At 37.6% G+C, this 24,695-nt stretch overlaps 1 protein-coding gene across 5 annotated transcripts in view; it reads right to left on the bottom strand.

Annotated features, from left to right (window-relative positions):
* STK38L (serine/threonine kinase 38 like) overlaps window positions 1-24,692 on the bottom strand; it is a 140,856-nt gene extending 116,164 nt beyond the window's left edge. For 3 of the 5 annotated variants that reach the window (XM_077170378.1, XM_077170380.1, XM_077170379.1), the window contains exons 1-2: window positions 24,609-24,692; window positions 18,654-18,731 (exon numbers count right to left, since the gene is read on the bottom strand). Coding sequence is in view for 1 of the 5 variants with exons in the window: in XM_077170377.1 (XP_077026492.1) it covers window positions 8,769-8,838 (70 nt within the window). In the remaining 4 variants the exon portion in view is untranslated. Of the gene's footprint in view, window positions 1-8,768; window positions 8,878-18,653; window positions 18,732-24,608 lie in introns of those variants that run through there. The other 2 variants (XM_077170382.1, XM_077170377.1) reach the window with 2 other exon arrangements.
* Between the last annotated feature and the right edge of the window lie 3 nt (window positions 24,693-24,695).

Here is a 24,695-nt window from a genome sequence, read left to right as displayed (position 1 = left end):
GTTCACCTGAAACTTATCCCTGCAAAGGATAGGCTAAACCTACTTAAAATTAGGCCTAAGAGTCACCCCCAGAGAACCTCTGTTGTTGCTCAGATGTGGCCATTCTCTCTCTCAGCCAACAGAAGCAAAATCACTACCTTCCCCCTCTCTACATGGAATATGACTCCCAGGGATGTAAACCTTTCTGGCAATGTGGGACAGAAATCCCAGAATGAACTGGAACTCAGCATCAAATTATTGAGAAAATCTTCTCGACCAAAAGGGGGGAGAGAAAAATGAGACAAAATAAAGTATCAATGGCTGAGAGATTTCAGAGTTGAGAGGCTATCCTGGAGGTTAATCTTATGCATTATATAGACATTACCTTTTTAGTTTAAGGTATACTGGAGAGGCTGGAGGGAAGTGCCTGAAACTGTAGAGCTGTGTTCCAGTAGCCATGTTTCTTGAAGGTGATTGTATAATGATATTGCTTTCGCAATATGACTGTGTGATTATGAAAACCTTGTGTCTGATGCTCCTTTGTCTATGGTTTGGACAGATGGGTAAAGATATGGATTAAATATAAATAAATAATGGGGGAACAAACGTTAAAATAAATTTAGTAGATTGAAACGCTAGTGATCAATGAAAGGGAGTGGTGAGGGGTATAGAAAAAAATGGGGGAAACAAAGGCTAAAATATATTGGGTAGATGGAAATACTAGTAGTCAATGAGAGGGAGGGGTAAGAGATATGATATGTATGAGTTTTTTTTCTTTTTTCTTTTTATTTCTTATTCTGTATTGATGAAAATGTTCTAAGAAATGATCATGGTGATGAATATATAACTATGTGATGATATTGTGAGTTACTGATTATACACCAAGAATGGAATAATCATATGGTAAGAATGTTCATGTTTGTATGTTGTTATGTTTAAAAAAAAATTTTTAATTTAAAAAAAGAATAACAAGGGAAATGTCACATAACTATAAATGACTTGACAAAATATCAGGTTTAAATTTCTGGATTTTAGAGTTTTTAAAGTTTTATCACCAGAAGTATCCAGGAAAGAAGGATAAAACAGTGAGACAACAAAAAAAAGAGAATGAGTCAGAAAAGCAGGGGGTGAGGGGGAGGCATTATCCCTATTCATTCTATAGTTGCAAAGAGAAGATTAAAAATTGAAATAGTTTGATTCAAAAATGGAATTCCAGCTAAAGATTGCAAAGGATATTAACAATAGAGAAAAGGGGAAGAGTCTGAAAAGACTGGTCACACAAAGATCTCTCTGAAGAACTTTAGATTTTAAAAAGACACACATAAAAGACAGGAGACATATATAACATGAATGACTATAAAAGAAGCACAGGATGATATTGGGAAGTAAAGTGGCTGTAATGAGCTGAACTTAAAACCATTAAAGACTATAAAAGGGGCTTCTGAATTTATGTTTGGAAGAGAAAGTTTAAGAAAGGTCTGGATATATCGATTAAAATAAATGATGTGGCAATGAATCTGTTCTAGTTTGCTAGCTGCCAAAATGCAATATACCAGAAACAGAATGGCTTTTAAAAAGGGGAATTTAAAATGTCCCAATCAAACAAGTCTATAGAAATGTCCAATCAAAGGCTTCCAGAGTAAGATACCTTGGTTCAAGAAGGCCGATGAAGTTCAGGGTTTCTCTCAAGTGAGAAGGTGCATGGAAAACACAGTCAGGGCTCCTCTCTCAGCTGGAAGGGTACATGGTGAACACAGCATCATCTGCTAGCTTTCTCTCCTGGCTTCTGGTTTCATGAAGCTCCCCAGGAGGCATTTTCCTTCTTCATCCCCAAATGTCGCTGGCTTATGGACTCTCTGCTTCTCATGGCTATGTCGTTCTTCTCTGCTCTCTGAATCTTTCATTCTCCAAAATATCTCCTCTTTTATAGGACTCCAGAAACTTATCAAGACCCACCCAAATGGGTGAAGACATGTCGTCACCTAATCCAGTTTAACAACCACTCTTGATTAAATCACATCTCCAGGAAGATGATCTGATTAGTTTCAAACATACAGTATTGAATAGGGATTATTCTGTCTTTACAAAATGGGATTTTGATTAAAACATGGCTTTTGTAGGGGACACACATCCTTTCAAACCTGCACAGCATGATACAAAAATAACAAAAGGAAAACTTGTGCTTCTATTTTGCTTTTAAAAATCTTACCCACGAATATCAATTTACAGTATACCAAGACTTTTTGTGTTATTTCTACTTTACAACATCCTTTAGAGGTAGGCATCACCCTTGTAGTATAGGGGAGAACTCCCAGTACAGTGTAAATTCTACCACTGAATTCTTGCCTCTCTTCTAAGTCTAGGAGATTGATGGCCAAAATTGGAGTGTTGGGTTGAGAAAAGAGAAGCCTAAAACAGGTAAGGAGGCCATAAGAAAGCAGCTCTGAATGTGCTGTAAATCTTCCAACATGGCTGGAATTTTTTTGATTGCTAATAGTACTGTCAAATAATTACAAAGACAGAGAGCTTTGCAGCAAGACAGGAGACAAACTGCCTCATCTTTCAAAATGAGGAAAGAACATGAATATTACAAAAGAACATGGACATTACAAAATACTAACTGTTGAGCTTATCATAGACCTAGGAAAATTCTAGAACAGATTATAAAACAGTCTGTTTCTAAATAGACAAAGAGAGGTGACCACCCAAGAATCAGCATGGGTTCAAGAGGAGTTAAGTCTTGCCAAGTAACTTTATTTCCTCTATTGGCAGAGCCACAAGACTAATTTATGCAACTCCTTGTAAGGCATTTAACAAACTCTACTCTCCAATTCTTTGTGGGGAGAGAGGTTAAGAAAACAGGGTGGAATAATAGGTGTATTTATAACATGTTAAATAAGAAAACTCAGAATGCTCATAAACAAGCTCTAGAAGACTCGCTGGGCTTAGGCAATGCAGTAACCAATGATTTGGGTAAAGCTTTTGACAATATCCTTATCAAATGTAAGGAAGACTGGACCCTGGAGAGAATAACTGAAAGTGAAGCAGCAGAGTCAGAATCCAAAACAATTTTAATGGGACAGAAGATTAACTTTAACAAATGAAATTTAAAAGGAAAAGGTAAAGACTTACACTTGGGTTCAAAAAAATCAAACATTAAGACTAAATTATGATAAACTGCATAAAGAACAACTAAGAATTTTTTGTCAGTTAAAAGCCTGATGCAAACTAAGAAGGGGACATGGCTGTCCACCAAATTCATATAATCTTAAACTCAGGGTGAGTTAATAGACACATAAGGACAGGAGGCAGGAAGGTGAATGCCATACTCTATCCTATATGTGGACAAGTTTCCAATTTGGCAAAGCTCCACAGTCAGTACAAAGGGAAAAAAGTAAAATGCCCTCAGAATATGAAAATTAAGTCATGCTCTAGGAGTAATAACAGCGTGAATGAAATTCAGTGGTGGAAATTAGCCACTAATCTAAGTAAATTCCTAAGAAAATGTGTAACTGAAAATATCTGAGAACACTCAAGTCCAATCAAAGTGAGCAGGATATAGTTTCTGGGGAGGTGAACTATAATGGGAATTGAGAAAGCTGAAAATTTGCCTATTGTGCTTTCTTCTGGCTAACACAGTGAAAAGACTATGTTCACAAAAAGGGTTACATTAATCTGGCTGGGAGAGAAGGGGAGCAGGAGTTCAACAAACAAGATTTTGCTTCTGTGCTTCCAACACTGCCAGGGGAGAGAGTGAGCTGACAATACCCAGACTACAGGTGGGCAGGTACAGCCTCAAAAAAGAGGCTCTGTCAGGTTATCCTGACTTACTGACATTCCCACGGAGATTTTCCCATGGGGTGAAACTTTTGACCAAATGACACAATTTTCCATTCTACTCATAGTTACATTAAAAATTCATTAATTGGCATTTTTGTTTTCATGGCTGTCTCTAGTTCACTTGCTAAGTAATAGTAAATTCCCATAATCCTGATTACTTCTAGACCCAAAGAAAAGAATTCATATTTATGACCTGGAAAAGCTATGTCCATTCCTTAAATATGACAATCCATATCCAGGTACTACACACCTGGTGAAGCTCTGCCTCTTTTTATGGGCAATTGTATTTTATCTAAAAGCGAACTATACATTTTTAAAATTTTTTTCTCCATTGGCAAGCACCAGGAATCAAACCCAGGTCTCCAGCATGGCAGGCAAGAACCCTGCCTGCGGAGCCGGACGTGGCCTGCCTGAACTATACATTTTAAGAGGGAAAGCTAACAAAATATAATACATATATTGGGGAGCAGCCAGAAAGGTAAGAAGTCTGGAATCCAGGAGTTCTGAACAAATTAAAAGAAGATGCTGGGCCTGAAACAGAGAATTTATGAGATAGTCATCTTCAAATCTCAATATTGTGGTAATATGAAATTATGTTCAATTCTGTGATAAGAATCAACTGAAAGTTGCATAAGAACTTTCCAATTAACATTGCCCCATTCCAGGCACATAGTAAAATGCTCAATAAATATTGGCACATACAAATGCTCAACATGTGTTATTATTTTGGTTTTGGATATTAAAAAAAAAAAAGCCATGAAAAAGATAGGTGGAAGAAGCTCTGGGAAAGCAAAGGAGGGGCACTTAACCCTGATAGGAAGGATAAGGTTAGGGAGTCCTCTCTAAAAGAAGAGATGCTCAAGATGAGTATTAAGGAAGCATAGAAATTACTCAGAGTATGGGGAAAGGCATTCCAGAAAGTAGTATGTGCTAAGACTCAAGGTGAGAGAAAGCTAATGGCTCAATGTGGCTGGAGAAGTGAGTAGAGGAAATAATGATGGATAAGGCTAGTTAACTACAAAGACCATTGTAAAGGACCTCAAATGCCAGGCTAAGGAGTCTGAAAAAGGCTACAGGGCATCAGTGGAAATTTTAAGCATGTGAGTTATACAATTCAATTGACATTTTAGAAGAATCCTTTTGACAACCACATGGACGCTAGATTACTGTCCAGTGTGAAAGACTGGTAGTAGTAAGATGGCTGCTTCAGTAAATCAGAACCTGGATAAAAATACTGTTTACTGGAGAAAGAGAAAAGATAGATGGCGTTAAAGAGCTGCTAAGGAGGACTTAATAAATGACTGAATATGAGAGATAAGCCAGAAGGAGAAGTCAGGGATGATTTCCATTTTCATAGCTTGAGCAACCAAACAGGGAACAATGTCATACATTGGAAAAGATTAGAAGCTCAAGGAAGGTTCAAGGAGGAGAAGATAAAGTCAGCTCTGGGCAAGTGAATCCAAGTTACTCATGAACACACAAAAGTAGCTATATCAAGGAGACACATGAACAATGGAGTCTCAAGGAGCAAGGTCTGAGAAGGATACACAAATTTCAAAGTCATTATCACAAAGGGTCATGGAAGACATAATAAGAGCATATGAGATCACTCAGAGTGTACAGAAATGAAAAAAAGGATGGGGGAGAGAAGGCTGGAGAATGCCAAACATTTAAGGGAATGAAAGTTAGCCACCTTGTGACCCACTAAGTTCCTTGTTTTTAGGCAAGAAACTCAAATATTTAGGCAAAGACCAAACATCTATTTTTGGATTATGAAGAGGGACCTCAAAGAATAGAACTGAACTAGATGACCTTTAGAGTGTCTTTCAATTCTAAAAATGAGTCAAAGACTTCAATTTAGCCAAGCATTTACTACAATATAAGGAATATTTTTTTTATCAGCATTACTAAAATCATAGGTATTTTTATTCTTTGGCTTCCTAGCTCAATGACGAAAAAACATTTAAAAAAAAAAGTTTTTTGTTTGGTGTTATTATTTTCTGAAAGGGAAGAAATACTTGGTTTACCTGGACAGAGAAGTAAAGGCTCTAGATCTAATTTCTTACTCTATTTTTCCCTCTTGTGGGTCCAGTTACATTTTTGGTAAAGTAAGAAAATGCAGTTTTGCTATTAGTGAAAACCGAAACACATGTTCCTACTTATTATTCCCCTTCCCTTTTGGCCACCTTCTGCCTGACTGGAGCTAGCCATAAACTGTGGATTTAAATCTTTAAATTTTTTACTACATTTCAGAAATGTGTCTATAATCTTCATTAATATTAAAACAGTATTAGACTTCCAGGAAGATGGCATAGTACAGTAGACTAGATTTACCCCTGCTCCATAGAACAAGACAGGGGATAGGGTAAAAATGATCAGAACGGCAGTCCCAGGGGATGAGTGACCAAAAAGGCTCTTCAATATCTCACAGTGAGGAGGGAAGCCAGGGAGATCTGAATGGGGGGAGCAGGGTGGGTCTGATCAGCCATGATTCCCACAGAGGGCAGCAGGAGGCACATGGGGAAAAGTAAATCCCAGCAAACTGACCATCCCACCACACCAGCCTGCTCCAACTGCTGGCTGGGGAACCCTCCCCATGTGGCTCTACAACCAGCAGTGCCCCAGGGAGTCCTACGCATACCAAGCTGTCCACTGCAAAAAGCTGTGCCCCCAGGTACTGGGAGCAGTTACCCAGCCAGGCATCAAGAATAGCCACCTCGTGGGGAATGGTGAATGGCAGATCCACTGGGTGCCAGGCATTGCAATCAGCTCCTGTGTCCCGCAGAGCAGAACCAGTCATCCTGCCACCATGCACACCCTCTTCCTAGCCAGCCACTGTACTCAAGGAGGGGTGGGCCTGAGGGGAGGAGGTGCCTCAGGATCACCACCTGCTGGGAAGAAGCGGGAGGTACAGTTTGGCAAACTTCCTATTTGCCTAGTTAATATTTTTTTATTTTAATATATTTTTATATAATCTTTTATTTTTTATTTTTAATTTTTATTTATATTGCTTTTTAAAAAATTTCTTAAAAATTTTTCTCCTATCTGTGGGCACCAGCCTAAGTTCTTTTTCAATTATTTTGGGGTACCTCCTTCTGACTTTGGGGCCTACTGTTGCTGAGGTATTTTCTTTTTTCTTTTTTCTGGGAGGTGCATAGGCCAGGAATCAAGCCTGGTGGCAAGCAGGCACTCTGTAACTGAACTACCAGTGCACCCTACCTAGCTTTTAGTAGACCTTCAAGAAAAATTGTACCCCCTTCATGAGATCTGGGCCTTGGTTTAGTGAGGAATTATAAACAAACCAAGTACAACAGGGAACCTTCAATGCAAAACCAAGTAAATACAAAATTTAAGATGAATGAAGGAAACCAACTGGCAAAACAACCTTATTAAGATATTCAAATGCCCCGAATACAACAGCAAATCACAAAGCATATGTAAATCCAGGCGAAAACGAACAATCAAATCAAAACACCGGAAGGGATGCAGACTACAGAACAACTACTCAAGGATATTTTAAAAGAAATAAAGGATATCAAGAACAGCATAAAGAATTCAAAACATTAAAAAGAAAAATGACAGAACTCACAGAAATAAAAGATATAGCAGATCAAATTAGAAATATCCAGAGATACACAATAGCAGACTTGAAGATGCAGAAGGAAGAATAAGTGAGCTAGAAACACAGAACAATTGAACCAGAGTGCACAAAAGAATAAATGGCAAGAAAGATGAAAAAATGGAACTGGATCTGAGGGAAATGATGGACAACAAAAGGCACACAAATATAAGACTGATGTCCCAGAAGAAGAAAAGAAGAGTAAAGGGCTGGGAAGGATAGTTGAAGATATAATCAGGGAAAACTGTTTAACCCTTATAAAAAATATACATATGCATATCAAAGATGCCTAAGGAATCCCAAACAGAATAAATTCAAATAGACTTACTCCAAGACACATACTAATCAAACTGTCAAATGATGTTGAAGAGAAGCAGAAAGTTCTAAAAGCAGCATGAGGAAAGTGATCTACTACATACAAGGGAAAATACATAAGGCTAAATTCAGACTATTCAACAAGTACCATAAAGGCAAGAAACCAGTGATATGATATATTTAACATTCTGAATGAGAAAAGCTTCTGGCCAAGAATTCTTTATCCAACCAAGTTGTCCTTCACAATTGAGGGAGAGATTAAAATCTTCAAAGAAAAACAAAGACTGAGAGCATTATTCAACAAGAGATATGCCCTACAAAAAATACTAGAGAGAGTCCTGTCAGTTGGGGAAAAAAAGACGTAGGGGAGGTCTGGAGGAGGGCACAGAACTGACGAGTACAACCAAGGGTAAATTAAAGGATAAAAAGAGAGGGAGAGAAAAGAATATATAAAAACCAAAAACTAAGATGGTAGGTTCAAAAACTGCTTTTACAGTAATAATTTTGAATGTTAACAGATTAAATTCACCAATTAAAAGATACAGAATGAATTAAAAAATAAAATCCATCTATATGCTGTTTGCAAGAGACACATCTTAAACCTAAGGACACAAATAGACTGTAAGTGAAAGGATGGAAAAAGTGTTCTATGCAAGCTGTAACCAAAAGAAAGCAGGAGTAGCTATATTAGTATCATATAAAATAGACTTTAAATGTAAAGACGTCATAAGAGATAAAGAAGGACACTACATATTAATAAAAGGGACAATTCACCAAGAGGAAAGGGCAATCAAATGTTTCTGCTCCCTATCAAGAAGCTCCAAAGTATATGAAGCCAACATTGGCAAAACTGAAGGGAGCTATAGATGTTTCAATAATAATGGTGGGAGACTTCCATGTATACATAGTCTCCATTATAAATAGAACAATCAGACAGAGGATCAACAAGGAAATACAGAACCTAAACAATGTGATAAATGAATTAGAATTAACTGACATATATAGATCGTTATACCCCAAAACACCAGCTGTGCCGGGTTGAATCTGTGGTAGACTCCAGAAAAGCCATGTTCTTTAATTCTCATTCAATATTCCTGGGTGGGAGCATTCTGATTGTTCCCATGGAGATGTGACCCACCCTATTGTGGGTGGTTACTTTTGATTAGATGATTTTCAGGGAGAGGTGTCTCCACCCATTGAAGGTGGAGTTGCTTACTGGAATGCTTTAAAAGAGGAAACATTTTGGAGAGAGTCCTTTTTGTAGAGCCACGAGAAAGCCAGCAGACATCGCCATGTTCACCATGTGCCCTTCCAGCTAAGAGAGAAATGTTGAACATCATTGGCTTTCTTGAACCAAGGTATCTTTCCCTGGATGCCTTAAATTGGACATTTCTATAGACTTGCTGTAACTGGGACATTTTCTCAGCCTTAGAACTGTAAACTAGCAACTTATTAAATTCTCCTTTTTAAAAGCCATTCCGTTTCTGGTGTATTGCATTCTGGCAGCTAGCAAACTAGAATACCAGGATATACATTTTTCTCTAGTGCACATGGAATATTCTCCAGGATAGATCATATGCTGGGACACAAAACAAGTCTTTATAAATTTATTAAGATTGAAATTATCCAAAACACTTTCTCTGACCACAATGGAATGAAGATGGGAAGTAAAAATCACCAAAGAACCAGAGTATTCACAAATATACGGAGGTCAAACAACACACTCTTAAGTAATCAGTGGGTCAAAGAAGAAATTGCTAGAGAAATCAGTAAATATCTGGAGACAAATGATAATGAGAATACAACATACATGAACTTTTGGAATGCAGCAAAGACAGTGCTGAAAGGGAAATTTATTGTTCTAAATGCCCATATTAAAAAACAAGAACAATCAAAAATGGAGACATTAACTGCTCACCTGGAGATATTAAAGAATAGCAAAAACTATCCCTTAAGCAAATAATAGAAGGGAAATAACAAAGATTAAAGGATAAATAAACAAACTGGAGAACAAAAAAACAATAGAATCAACAAAACCAAAATTTGGTTCTTTGAGAAAAGCAGTAAAACTGATGGACCTCCTTGCTAGACTGACAAAAAAAGGGAGAGTACATAAGAAAAAAAAAAAGATAAAAAGATCAGAAATGAGAGGGGGGTTGTTACCATGGATCCTGAAGGAATTTTAAAAATCATAAGCAAATACAATGAACAACTATGTTAACACACTAGACAACTTAGATAAAATGGACAAATTCTTAGAAACACACAAACTACCTCTATTGACTCGAGAAGAAATAGAACAACTCAACAAATCAATTACAAGGAAAAAGACTCATCATCAATAATCTTCTGAAAAGAAAAGCCCAGCACAGACACTTTCACAGAGGAATTTTATCAAACATTCCAAAAAGAACTAATACTAATGTTGCTCAAACTCTTCCAAAAACTTGAGGAAAAAGGAACACTACATGATTTAGTTTACAAGCTGCCAGAATGTGATATATCAGAAATGGAATGGCTTTTAAAAAGGGGGATTTATTAAGTTGCAAGTTTACAGTTCTAAGACTGTGAAAATGTCCAAATTAAGGCACAAACAACAGGTTACCTTCATTCAAGAAAATCCAATGAAGTGCAGGGTTTCTCTCTCAACCAGAAACGTACATGGCGAACATGGCAATGTCTGCTAACTTTCTCTCCAGGCTTCTTGTTTCATGACGCTCCCCCTAGGAGCATTTTCCTTCTTCATCTCCACAGGTGTGGGCTGTGAGGCTCTCATGCCTCTAAAGCTTTTTCCAAAATGGTTCCCTTTTAAAGGGCTCCAGTAAGCAACCTCACCTTGAATGGGTGGAAACACATCTCCATGGAAACCATCTAATCAAAAGTTACCACCCACAACTGGGTGGGTCACATCTCCATGGATGATGAAAAAGCTCCTACCCCGCAATGAGAATTAAAAGACATGGCTTTTCTGGGGTACACCACAGACTCAAACCGGCACATTACCTAACTCATTTTATGAAGCTAATATCACTCTAACACGAAAACCAGATAAAGACTCTACAAGAAGGAAACTACAGAAAAGTCTCCCTAATGAACATAGATGCAAAAATTCTCAACAAAATATTAGCAAATAGAATCCAACAACACATTAAAAGAATTATATATCATGATCAAGTGGGGTTTATACCAGGGTGGTTTATATCAGGGTGGTAAGGGTGGCTCGAAAGAAGAAAATCAATCAATGTAATACAGCACATTAACAAATTGAAAGGGGAAAAAATCATTATGATTGATGCTGAAAAAGCATTTAAAAAATTCAGCATTTTTCCCTGATAAAAACACTTCAAAAGGTAGGAATTGAAGGAAACTTCCTCAACATCATAAAGGGCATATATGAAAAAACCCATAGCCAGAATCATACTTAACGGTGAGAGATTGAAAGCATTCCCCATTTCCACCCGCTAAAACTGGGAATGAGACAAAGATGCCCACTGTCACCATTATTCAACATTGTACTGAAAGTCTTAGCTGGAGCAATTAGACAGGAGAAAGAAATAAAATGTATCCAAATAGGAAAAGAAGAAGTAAAGCTTTCATTATTTGCAGATGGCATGATCCTATACTTGGAAAACCCTGAGAAATGTATGACAAAACTAATTGAGTTAATAAATTCAGCAAAGTGGTGTGACACAAGATTAATGTACAAAAACCAGTAATGTTTCTATATACAAGTAATGACTCATCTGAGGAGACAAGGAAAAATTCCATTCAAAATAGCAACCAAAAGAATTAAGTATGTAGGAATAAAGCTAACCAAGGATGTGAAGGCCTTGTACACAGAAAACTACAAAACATTCCTAAAAGAAATGAAAAATGATCTAAATAGATGGAAAGACATTCTGTGCTCATGAATAGGAAGGTTGCATGTAGTTAAGATGTCAATTCTACCTAAATTGATCTACAGATTCAATGTAATAACAATCAAAATCCCAACAACCTACTTTGAAGATTTGGAAAAGCTAGTTATCAAATTTATGTGGAAGAGAGAGACCCTAAATAAAGATATCCTTAAAAAGAAGAGCAAAATAGGAGGACTAACACTTCCTGACTTTAAAGCTTATAATTAATCCACAGTGGTCAAAACACCATGGCTTTGCACAAAGATAGAAGTATCGACCAATAGAATGAAATTGAGAGTATGGAGATAGACTACCAAATCTATGGACAAACCATAAAGGCCCCCAAATCCACTGAACTAGGACAGATAGTCTTTTCAATAATTGGGTATGGGAGAATTAGGTATCAATAGTCAAAAAAAAAATGAAAAGGATCTCTACCTTACACCCTACACAAAAATTAATTCAAAATGGATTAAAGATCTAAATGTAAGAGCCAGTACCATAAAAGCTCTAGAAGAAAATGTAGGGAAACATCTTCAAGTTTTAGTAATAGGAGATAGCGTCTTAAATTTCTACCTAAAGCACAAACAGTAAAAGAAGAAATAGATAAATGGAAACTCCTTAAGATCAAGAGCTTCTGTGCCTCAAAGGACTTTATCAAAAAAGTGAAAAGGCAGCCAACGCAATGGGAGAAAATATTTGAAAACCACATATCAGATAAAGGTTTGATATTCTATATAAAGAATATAGCTTAACAACAAAAGAACAACCAACCTAATTATAAAATGGGGGAAGGGATATGAAAAGACACTTTTCCAAAGAGTAAATACAAATGGCTAAAAAGTACATGAAGAGATGTTTATTTTCACTAGCTATAAGGGAAATGCAAATCAAGACGACAATGAGAGATCACCTCATACCTCTAACAATGGCTGTTATTAAACAAAACAGAAAACTACAAATCTTGGAGAGGATGTGGAGAAAACTGGAACACTTATTCACTGTTGGTGGGAATGCAAAATGGTGCAGCTGCTGTGGAAAACAGTTTGGCAATTCCTCAGAAAAAGTAAATATTAAGTTGCCCTATGCTCTAGCAATACCAATACTCGGTATATACCCAGAAGAGCTGAAAGCAGTGACACAAACAGACATTTGCACACCAACGTTCACAGCAGCACTATTCACGATTGCCAAAACATGGAAACAGTCCAAGTGCACAACAACAGATGAGTGGATAAACAAAATGTGGTACATACATATGATGGAATATTATGCAGCAGTTAAGATGAAATGAGGTCCTAAAGCATATGACAACATGGATAAAACTTGAGGACATAATGCTGAGTGAAATAAGTTAGACACAAAAGGACAGATTCTGTATGATTTCATTATTATGACCCTGGTAAAGGTAATCTCAGAGGTTACACTGTAGAATATAGCAGACCTGGAGGTACACAAAAGCTAAAAACAGGAGAAAGGTTACCCAATGAAGATAAACTTAAATGCAAGGAAACAGAGAGGCTTATTATGTCTAGAATCTAAATTTTTGGTGGCACACAATCTAAGTCAACCTGTCTGGATAGCTCGTTTAAACAACCCAAACTCCTGGAGTCCAGAATGGAAATGAGGTCTTGAAATTCTGTGTAGCTTAATGTATTACCTGGATACATCTCAGACTATAGTAGGTTGATAATTGAAAGTATTGGTAGAGTCCCTTGAGAGTCCATAGGGAAAAGTATATACATCAACTATTAAACTTTTCCACTGGGAAGCCCTAGGTACTCTCTCAACCATTGGAGACTCTCAGAAAAACAGGCCAAGCCCTTGATTTTGAGAACTGATCTTATGAAATTTATTTCTGTAGTGGAGAGGCTAAGAGTTGCTTTCCATTAACCTCTTTTGTTGCTCAGATGTGGCTTCTGTCTCTCTAAGACCAAAAAGGAAAATCATTGCCTTCACCCCTACATGCGACATGACACTCAGGTAAAAGTCTCCCTGACCACATGGGGCATGATTCCCAAGGATGAGTCTGGCCCTGGCACCATGGGATCCACAACGCCTTCCTGACCAAAAGGGGGAAAAGAAGTGTAATAAAATAAGGCATCAGTGGCTAAGAAAGATCAAATAGAGTGAAGAGGCTATTCTGGAAGCTACTCTGATGCAAGCTTCAGTTAGTACTAATTACCATGGTTTGCTAAACCCCAACCAACATCACTCCTATTAACTCTTAAAAAGACTTAAGGCTCGAACTGAGACTCTATAAAAGTTTCATGCACTAAGTTTGCTTTTCTAGAACCTATAATTTCCAGAGGATTTCTAGGCTAGATAAATTCCAAAACCCAGAAGGGCCAGCCTCTCCAAGATTACCAACTAATTATATGCCCTTATCCTTTATTGTCAACACCTCTTTTTACCAGGAAACAGACAAAACAGGTAGTACCTAAAGATCTCCATAGATTGGGAGAAGAATCAAAGGAGGAGGGGTTATAACAGAGAAAAGAGGATTTAAGAAATGAGTATGATTGTTGAATCACTATATTGATATTTCTTCTAGCCACCATTGTTTTAGAGAAGCTAGAAAGAAAAATTTGAAACAATGGAATAGTAACCCTTAACAAACTCTGAAATCTATTCTGTAACTATTTGTTGAAGTATACTTTGAAAATTATTGCTTTTTTTTCTTTTCCTTGTATATATGTTACATTTCACAATAAAAAACATTTTAAAAACTGTATTGGTTTCTATTTTCCTTTCTGCTCAATCCTAAAAACAAAGGGACACCGGTACACATGTAGAACTTCTTATACCTAGAACTAGCTGATTAAAACAAATAAATTTCTGTTTTGATATAACACCATACTCAGTGTATTGTTAGGACTACTGGCAGTTCAGCTTAATCCTAAAATATGGCACTGGTCCCACCAAGTGACACCTGAACAGGTGTTACAAATACTTTGACTTCTCTTAACTGGACTTGAGGGGAAGTTTTTAAAAGTTGGGCACCTTTTTTCCTATCCCCATCCTACGCCTTTCCTACCATTCTGCAAGCCTTCTTTTTCTTCTCCTGTTCCTGTCTTTCATTTTCTTCCTAATAGTGCTCATACATTTTAATTACTACCACTAATGACACTAAGGCTAACAAAGCTGACAACCCCTAGCCTAGAAGTGCAATGGATATAATTCCAATTGCAGTCTATCATTAACTTTGGTTGTCCTTAGAAAACAATTTATATTGTTACTGTGGCCTAACACACAAGGCAGAAAAAAATAACCACTGTAGAAAGTAAACCTGTGTGAAAAAGAAACCTGTATTAGCTCTAAAAGTCTAATGTCGACTACACATACAAAGCTCAGAATCATGACTTACAAATGCAGAGCTTTGAACAACAAAAAAAGGGGGACAAACTAGAGACAATGATATAATCTGAAGTTCAGAGTTATTAATTTGTGTGATTTTAAAATATAATAAGACAGCAGAAAAGATGAAATGAAAAATCAAGGCTAGAACCAGGGTAAAAGGACTTCAGTTCAGGTATTACAGTTTTGAAAAATTTTTAAGGGTTTCATAAAACCATATGGAAGTGGCAAATTATTACGTTCCTACCACAATCCCCTCAAGTCCAGTGCTCTTGAAGCTATGCTTTGATGGTATTCTCTTTATAGAATACCTGGTGGCTCCAGGCATTCATCAAAGAAAAGGTTTTTAGTGAATTTCTTTCTTTACCTTTCTAGCTAATGGTATCGTTACTTTTTCTGTTTAATTTCACAAAATGGGAGCAAGAGACTACCACTGGCAGCACACTTTCAGGCAGAGAGTGGGAATCAGAGCAGCAGTGCTCTGTATGAAGTGACTTCTGTATGAAGTGACAGACATACTTTCTTCAAAAAGCACAGGGCTAAAGCTGGATGAGGTAAACATAAAAAGAGGATGGCAAATAAGAAGTCATTTTATTAAGACAAGTTCACTTATCCTATCCAGCCTTGTATCTCAACACTAAAACAATCCAGGTTCTTTTTGTTCCCTAAACATGCTTCGGTCTCTTACATCTCTATGTCATAATGCCCTCCTACTGCTTGTTGGCCTGAAAAACTCCTACTCACCCTTCAAGTTTAAGTGCAAACTCTACCACCTCCTTGGAACACTGCTGATTCTCCCAAGTAGGGACTCTTCTCACTGGTCCTTCATTATAGCAGCTATGCCCTATTGCAATTACTATTTCTATGACTGTGAGTGTAGCTCAGCACTCACCTACCTGCTCTCTGAGAGCACTATGCCTGTTATGGTGGTGTACAGCACATACGTCATAGATGATCTGCAGAATGAAAGAACTGCCTATGTCTCAGTGTGAAAGGGCATCATCCATCCATACAAGTTGTCTCTTCTTTTCAATCCCACTATTGTGCAACAGCTCAGAAATTCATTATCTTTCTCCTAGATTATTTAAATTAGTTTCTTCATTGGCTTTCCCATTTCTGGTTTCTCCTCCCTTAAATCCATCCCAAATGCACTACTGACACTGTAATCCCACTCAAGTACACTCAAGTACAGCTTTAATAAAATTTACTATAGTGGGCAATATACTCAATGTGGAGAATGAAAAGCTGCAAAAACACTTGTTCTCTGAGCTCAATGAGCTCAAATTCAACAGGGCAGTGAGATAGGTAAATAATTAACAGAAAATTGATCAGGTGCTATAGAGATCTACCTACCTCATGCTAATCCCTGTGCCTGGCATGTCCGTCACTCTTTTTTTTTTTGCATGGGCAGGCACCGGGAATCAAACCCAGGTCTCCGGCATGGCAGGTGAGAACTTACCTGCTGAGTCACCGTGGCCCACCCACCCTTCACTCTTCACTGGTCAATTCATATTTCCCTTTGTACCAAGAAGTTTTCCTGATTTCTCCAATCAGAAATCATTGCTGCTTCTTCTGCTCCCATAGTGCCCTGCCATTCTCGTATCACTTACTATTGAATTACAACTATTTGTACCCATACAGTAAGCCTCTTACTGGATTCACCCTTCCTAAGTGGCAACGCAACACATCTCATTCATCTTTATTTTGTCATGGTAACTAACATAGTGCCCTGCAAATAGACGATAAATGTTAAATTATGATATTAACTTCACTAAAATGTTATTAGTCTGTGATTCCTTTAGGACTTGCCAGCATTAAGAATATTAACGGGCCAAATCCATCCAACTGAGACTAAAATTTTTCCACACTAGTCACAAAATAGAAAAATTATACCCTGTTTTGCTAGATTATAATCAACATATGGAGAATATCCTCAACCAGATTTGAAAGATATGCCCAAATTAAATGCTCTCTATTGTAAAAACACAACAAAGGACAATTCCCCAGTGCTATAAACCAGACAACCAGCCTCTCTTCTGACAATTATAGAAAAGTCATGAAGGGCAAACACTGTATGGTATTTCCCTAATGGGAGCAATGGGCAAATCCTAACTAAGTAAAAATTTCCACAGTTCAGTAAAAAAATAAATCTTATAAAACAAGATGCTGGTACAAGATAATATTTCAAAAGTAGATCACTGAATAAGCCCTCTAACCTCTCAATACAACTTTCCAGAAGTGAATACTTGCAGCTTATTCATTCTGTGAGGTTCACATCCAATTTCCTGGAGCAGTGCTACTCTAAGCTACCTCATTAAGCCACTGTTAGCATCCCCAATTCTTTAAATTCCCTTTTTATATCAGTTTCTTCCCATCGCCTGTCAATACTTTAGTCATGATTATTTTAGTTGGAATGCAAACAGTTGATTGCAAGATGAGGTATACAGCAACTTAACTATTTAAAACTATCATTCACCAGAATCACAAAAATTGAGAAGGGTTTTTCACAGGTCATGACTAAAAATGGAGAACTAACATTCCAGCTTTTCAATTCCAACAAAAAAACAAAGCTCAAGGGTTCAAAATTGTCAGCTCTTTTAAGAAAACACCAAACTATAATGATATTTATCGGCCCCTAATTGGCTTGACGGAAGTCAGAACATTTGATTATATCATTTGGTTCAGCATTAAAATTGCTGAGGGCAAGAACTGTGTCTCATCAAGCCATTTTGTAGAGACCTTAGTAAACACTGCCTGTAGTAGCTTTTAATCTCCCAGGCAGACCTTTGTGTTAAATAAAGTATTAATGTTGGAGTCAAAAGATCCAAGTTTAAGTTGAGGCTATGCCTCTTATTTGAGATTTCAGACAATTTAGTTAACCTGAATTTCTCTTTCTTCAATGGCAAAATGGGTATAATATTCTAATTGTAGCATTACTGCCCATACCACGTGATTCCTCTGAGAATCAAGTGAGAAAACACGTAAAATGCTTCATAAAACCATAAAGCACAATAGAAATATAAGACGTTACTATTATTGTTCCTACAATAAGATCTGTACAAGATCAAGTTCCCCTCTATAGGAAATCTGAATATAGCTGAATTATTTCTGTGCACTTTTCCCAGGAAAATCTATTTGATATGCAAAACTGTTAATAACTCTTAAAGGGGAAATTACCAAGAACAGAACTGCGGGGGGGGGGGGGGGAACAGGTGGGACTAGAATAAGATAAATTAAATAGGAAAGGAGAAGTTTTTGTTATAAAAGAAAGTAAACCTGTCTTAGGGATCAAATTCTCATTCCACCATTTATCTGTGTGACCACATTTCACCTCATTTGTAAGAAGAAATAATAACTCATAAGGGTGCTGTGAGGATTAAACGAGAAATATATAAACATACATCCTCACATACACTGTATTTAGTCCTATGTCTGATAATAGTAAATGATACGTAAAAAGTTTTATAAAATAATTAGAACTGTACACTGATAGGATGAAAAAAGGAGCCAAGGACATGTTTGAGTAGGAAATGATATACAGTTATTACAAAAAAGCTAAAACTATATATTACGTGGATTTGACAAAGTTTAAGAAATACAGATTACATAAAGCATTTTTCATATTAGACTTACAGATTACTTACTCTTTGTCTCCAGGATCACTGAGGACTCTTAAGAAATGTAGTCAAAATCTCCAAGTCATAAAAGAAGAATAGCAATGACTGTATGGCAAGAGAACCAGAACAACAAAAAAAAAAGATGCTCATTAGTATGTGTACAGAAGATTCTCTGTTTGCAAACTTTCAATTTTCTAAACTTTCATAGACAGAATAAAAGCTAGGCTTCAGAGCAAAAGCACAGCAACTCTGCCTGCCAAAAATAGATGGTATTAGCATTCATGCACAGTCATTTTAATTTCTGCCATTTTGTTCTTTATTCCAGAAATATGTGTTGCATTTATGGTTGATTTTGTTATCATATTCAGTGACTGCAAAAGCAATAAAAGTTATCTAAGAATTGGGAAGAAGAAAGGTAGAATCCCCTACTGAAACAGATAGAGAGAGAGCAAGCAACCGGAAAAGATAAGAAAACAATGGGTGCTGCCTGTTCAAAAGGGATCGGATACTTATACAATATATAAAGGTCTATACCTGTGCAATCAATTAGAACCAGCAAAAGTCAAGGAAAACAGGAAACCTCGGTGTTTGGCCAGAGAATCAACAACAATTTGGGTTGTTAACTGGTCTGGTGTTAATTCAGGGGGAGGCAAAGAGCTTGTTAAAGAACTTAGAAGCTAAGAATGGTAGAAATACTATAACAAAACACAGACAATTGCAAAGGTTTGAGGCCTGTCTGAATTTAGAAAACATAATATGAATGGCCAGGTTATAACCCTGTAACTGTTGAAGTCTTCCCTAATGATGCAGAGATCATCTAAGAAGGAGGTGACCCACCTCAGCGAATTTTCAATGTAAATAAGACTAGATTCTATTAGGGAAAAAGATGCTCCCCTCCCCAATTTCTATCAGCAAGGAGGTACAGTTATGCCTGGTTTCCCTTTGATGAACCAACTCACATTCCTTCTTACCTTTCAAAACCACACCTGTACTTAAGAAGAACCTGTAACTTTTTTTATAACAAAGCAAAACAATTTATAAGCATCTCAATGAAATTATGGTCTGAAGATCCTTAAAATTTTGTCAATCAGGGAATGATAAATGAAAATATTATTACTACTAATTGAAGCTACATGAAAACTATATATATATTTTTATTTTTATATGTTTTACCATCCTTGTTTTATTTTAATAATATAAATAGATGGGCTTTAAATCCTGGCTTGAGTCCTGATATTCCTATGAGGTTATAAACTCCTCACCCACAAATTATTTACTGTGGGTGTTTTTAGAACTTATCCCATTCAGTCAAGGAGAGGACACTTAATAAATTCATTCAGAGATTATGCTTTCTGGAGCCCTCCTTAAAACTATGAATATGGTCAATCTGGGCACTGACAAAGGAGCTGAAGAATCTAGATCTTGCTAGACAATTAAGGGTGGGCAATACCCTAACACCACCCATTTCTACTGCACTCCCCACACAGATATATTTCCCCCAATCCCAACCTTTAAATCCAACTAGACTGTGACTCAGTATTCAACCAATAACAAATGTGGCCTATCCCTGAAACTTTATAAACAAAATCAGTTGGACCATACATTCAGCAAGCATTTATTGAGTGGGCAGTGTATTTCTATAGCATCTTTTATTTCACAATTCCAAAGAGCTTTCAAAGTTGCCCTGTGGTACTTAGATTCAGGTGTCAACTTGGCCAGCTGAAGGTGCCTGGTTCTATTGCTGTGGACCCGAGCCAATGGCATGTGAACCTCATTTGCTGCTGATTACATCAGCAGTCACCTAGCACATAACACAGCCCAAGCAGCTCAGCATACCTCATCTCAGAACTCGCAGCCCAGCCCAGGCCTTTGGAGATGCAGAAAGGAGTTACCCTGGGGAAAGTTGTTAGAACCCAGAGGCTGGGAGAAAAGGCCAGCAGAGATCACCCTGTGCCTTTTTGTGTAAGAAAGAGTCTCAGCAGAAAGTCAGTTGCCTCTCCTCTGAAGAACTATACATTTTTAATTAAATAAATACTCTTTTATTAAAAGCCAAACCATCTCCCATGTGTTGCATTCTGGCAGCTAGCAAACTAGAACATTCCCCAATGAAACGCATCAATGACTGAAGTTTATACATGGACAACACTATTCAAAACCCTGTTTCTGCTATTATAAAGTTAGCTGCTTGTGGACATAAAAATTGAAAGGACTGAGACTGCCATTTGATCATTAACTAAATTTCAATTTCATAAGTCAATCCAAAATACACTCAATAGAAAGTGGTCTCAAAATCTATAAGCCAAGGAAGTTTTTGCTTGGTGGATATAGAGTGATTTTAAATAAAAATTAATTTAAAAATTACAAGCCAAAATATGCAATGATTCAAAAATTCCATTAGGTAAAGGAATTAATATAGTTCTCACTTTCAAATCCTTATAGGTATGCTAATAGGTAATAAGTCAAATTTGTCAAAAGTCCCACTCAATGATTTCCTTTAATTTGTGCCAAGAGCAACTTCTAAAAATTGATTAAATATCTAGTATGATCAAAACAACTTATTTACCTAGGTTATCATTATTTTGGAGGTCTTTCTAGAAAACTGATCCCTAAATGTAGATGCTGGAAGAATATGTTTTCCAAATTAGTTCTTTGAAACTACAGACAATGAAAGAACATCATGAATGGGAGAGAAATTAAGGATAGTGGTTAAGACCAGGGATACATGATGAAGCCAGAATGTGTGGAATGGAATTCTGGCTCTGCCATTTACAAACTGTGTGATGTTTGTACTTCAGTTACTCCATCCTCAAAATGGGAACAAAAATATCTACTCCATATGGTGGTTCTGAGGATTAAATCTGGGGGAATAAGTTGTATAGGTAAAAGGTTTAGCACCAAGCAGCATTATATGTTTGCTTATTTTCACTATCATATAACTAGATCACCCAAATCATCTATACAAGTATCATTTCTTACCAAAAGTCTTCCTTAATTGAGCAGGAATCAATCCTTCCCTCCTTGGCTTCCTCATAAAATGCATTTTGCATTATTTTTGCATTACTGTATTTATTGCATTTTGCATTATTGTATTTGGGTACATTTCCCTCCCATTTAGAGTACAGGTCCTTAAAAACAGAAACCACAACTCATTCAAGTGTTCTGGACAACAAATGTTATTCTTTGTTGTCCTTCATCTCTCTCCCTCTAAAGATTCTGAACCATAAAATCCTGTAAATTTGTCAATTAATAAGCCTTTACCTGGAGCAAGTTTATGCAACCGGTACACTTAAATACTGATCACTCTTGGGTAAAAATTCTCTTAAGACTGAAACAAAAACTGGGGGTGTAGGGGGAGAACACACTATCTTTTAACTACTAGACTACTGCCACTTTTAATAAATTAACTTTCAAAACTGCTTATGCATAAAAACTTGCTTTGATGATCTCATTAAGAAAGCCCATGGTGGGCGGGCCGCGGTGGCTCAGCGGGCAAAGTGCTTGCCTGCTATGCCGGAGGACCTCGGTTCGATTCCCGGCCCCAGCCCATGTAACAAAAACGGAGAAACAGAATACAATAAAACAAGAAAATGTTTAAAAATGTTTCCCTTTCTTCCTTCCTTCCTTCTCTCTGTCTTTCCTTTAAAAAAAAAAAAAAAAAAAGAAAGCCCATGGTGCTGTTAAATTAAAACTGTAGTAGCATAATTTCTACATATGTCAAGCCTAACCTAACCATAACCTGCCCATCTGCTGATTTTAATGTAATCCTAGGGATGGTAGATGACAATATGCTTGCTTGATTCACCCTGCATTATTTACGTAAAATAAAATCATTTGAACATTACACTGAGATACAACCTTTCTAGCTTTGATTTGTATCCTTTTTTTCCTCTTAAAAAAGTGCCAACAACAAAAAGCCTCTAGCTTATCCCACATCACCAGGAAAGCACATTCTAAAATGTGTTATCCAACTTCACTAACACAATTACATTAGTTTGAGAGAATAGAACTTTTCTGAAAATTAAATGTCTGAATTGAGTCAACAGCTTTAAAAATTGTCATCATTTCCTAGAAAGTACAATTTGTCCTATTCTTATAGGATCCCATTTTGAAATTAATTTTCAGCATAAAAACCCAGGACATCTATTTCTTTTTTCACAAATATTCCTAGTCCCTATTTCTGAGTTTTGACTTATTTTTGAACAAACCCTTAAAAACAAAAGGCTAGGGAAGAATTGTACTCACTTTATGTGGTTTTCCTAAGTCTAATTTTTCCATTCTCCAGGCAGGACATTTCAAAAGAGTATAAAAACAACACCCAACTGTGTTTCTTACTCTAAACAGATCCCAATCAAATGGGAAACATTATCAGCCACCTTCACAAGGAGAAAAACACAAAAACTAAGCCAGGTCAAAATTTTATTGTCCACTTCTGAGATCATAATTTTTCAAATGAAAATACTCTGATGAAGCTATGCACAGAACAAGCTTACCATAATCTTAAATCACATTTTGGACTAATTTCTTTTCTCAAAAATAGGCATATGAGTGGCTAATTCACATACAATACCTCTCAGCCCCTGGGGAGAGAGTACAATAAACTTAATTGTTTTATGTATCCTGAGGCATACAGAGAAAGGCCTGTCAAACACAAAGAGGTTTCCAATATCCTATATTCCTATATGGCTGAAACAAAGAACTTTCCAAAAACTGCATTGGGTAAACAAAATTGAGCTTACAACAATAGACCCAATACACTAAAGCAGGGAGAACCGATAAATATAAAGTTAACCCCACCTGCCAAAAAGACAAGGTCTCACTAATCAATGTCCATCATACTATCAGGAAGCATAATTCAAACAATTAAAATTGCTTCCTCACAATTTATTTTAGCAGTAATAAAGCTAATACCTAGGCTTTTTCCGAGTAACTGGCTTCTATCAAAACTTACCACAAGTTATGTGAAATAGGCAAGAGCATGTGTTCTGCATTTTATCAAGTGAGGAACATCATCACACTTTTGGACAAGCCACTACACTACTTCTAGCGCCCGGGCGCGCACCACAAACCACACACACACACACACACACACACACACATCACATATACACACACCATTGCTTTTTATAACAGCATTCTTCCAAACACAGAATCGGAAAAGCGATCCCCAGAAAAGAAGGCAGCATCAGTAAACGGGAGGCCACTGGTTTCGAAAATAAAAGTTTGTTCTTTTGCTGTCAACCTGGCAACTTTTTAAAGGTGAAATGACCCTTACTCCAATCGGGTACAATCGTTTCTTATTTCCATTCCAAACAACCACTATGGCTTGTCCCCGATACAAAGATGAAAGAAGGGAGTGAGAGAAAAAAAATGATGCTGAAAGGAAGGGTCTGCGGTTCCAATGGCTGGGGCAGATCCTGAGGCAGATTTGAACACTCCATGGCTTCTGGGAGCTGGGCGGCTTCACTGTGTCTGAGAAATGTTACCAATCTGACGCATCAGTTTTAGGAACGGCGTACAAACAGCCCCCACAATTTAAGAGCTATGCCTAGTATCCTTCCTCTCGGTGACATCGACCGGAGGGCACGGGACAGGAGAGCAGGGGATACCAGGAGAGGATCAGCGACGTTTGTTATTGTTTAGGAAGCCCAAGCAGCGACCGGGAGCGGGATGCTCCGGGGTCGAAGTGGAAGGGGAGAGAAGTGGGGAAGGACAAAGATTACTCCCCGGGCTCGAAACTACCTCTCCGGATAGACGGAGCCAGTACCATCCCAGAGAAATAAGAGGGCCAAGGCCGTCGCCGGAGCTTCACCGGAGACATTTCCAGCCCCGAAATTAGCCCGGCTCTCCGTGAACACCCAAACACACATAGGATCCCCTCCGACTCCTTCTCTTGCTCGCAGACCTGCGGCTAGTGCGGCAAGTCCCCCTCCTTCCCACCTCCTCCCCGGCCGCGGCCGCCGAGCGCCTGGTCCGCGCACTCACCTGCCTCCGGTTGCGCCCGCGGCCGGCTCAGCCTCCGCACGGACCGCAGCCGGCCGGGCGCCCGTCAGCTCCCTTTTCCCAGCTCCG

This window comes from Tamandua tetradactyla, chromosome 7 (genome assembly GCF_023851605.1).
Source record: "Tamandua tetradactyla isolate mTamTet1 chromosome 7, mTamTet1.pri, whole genome shotgun sequence".
Classification (NCBI taxonomy): Eukaryota; Metazoa; Chordata; class Mammalia; order Pilosa; family Myrmecophagidae; genus Tamandua; species Tamandua tetradactyla.
Note: the sequence above shows the minus strand (reverse complement) of the source record. Positions and strands in the feature narration are given on the sequence as shown.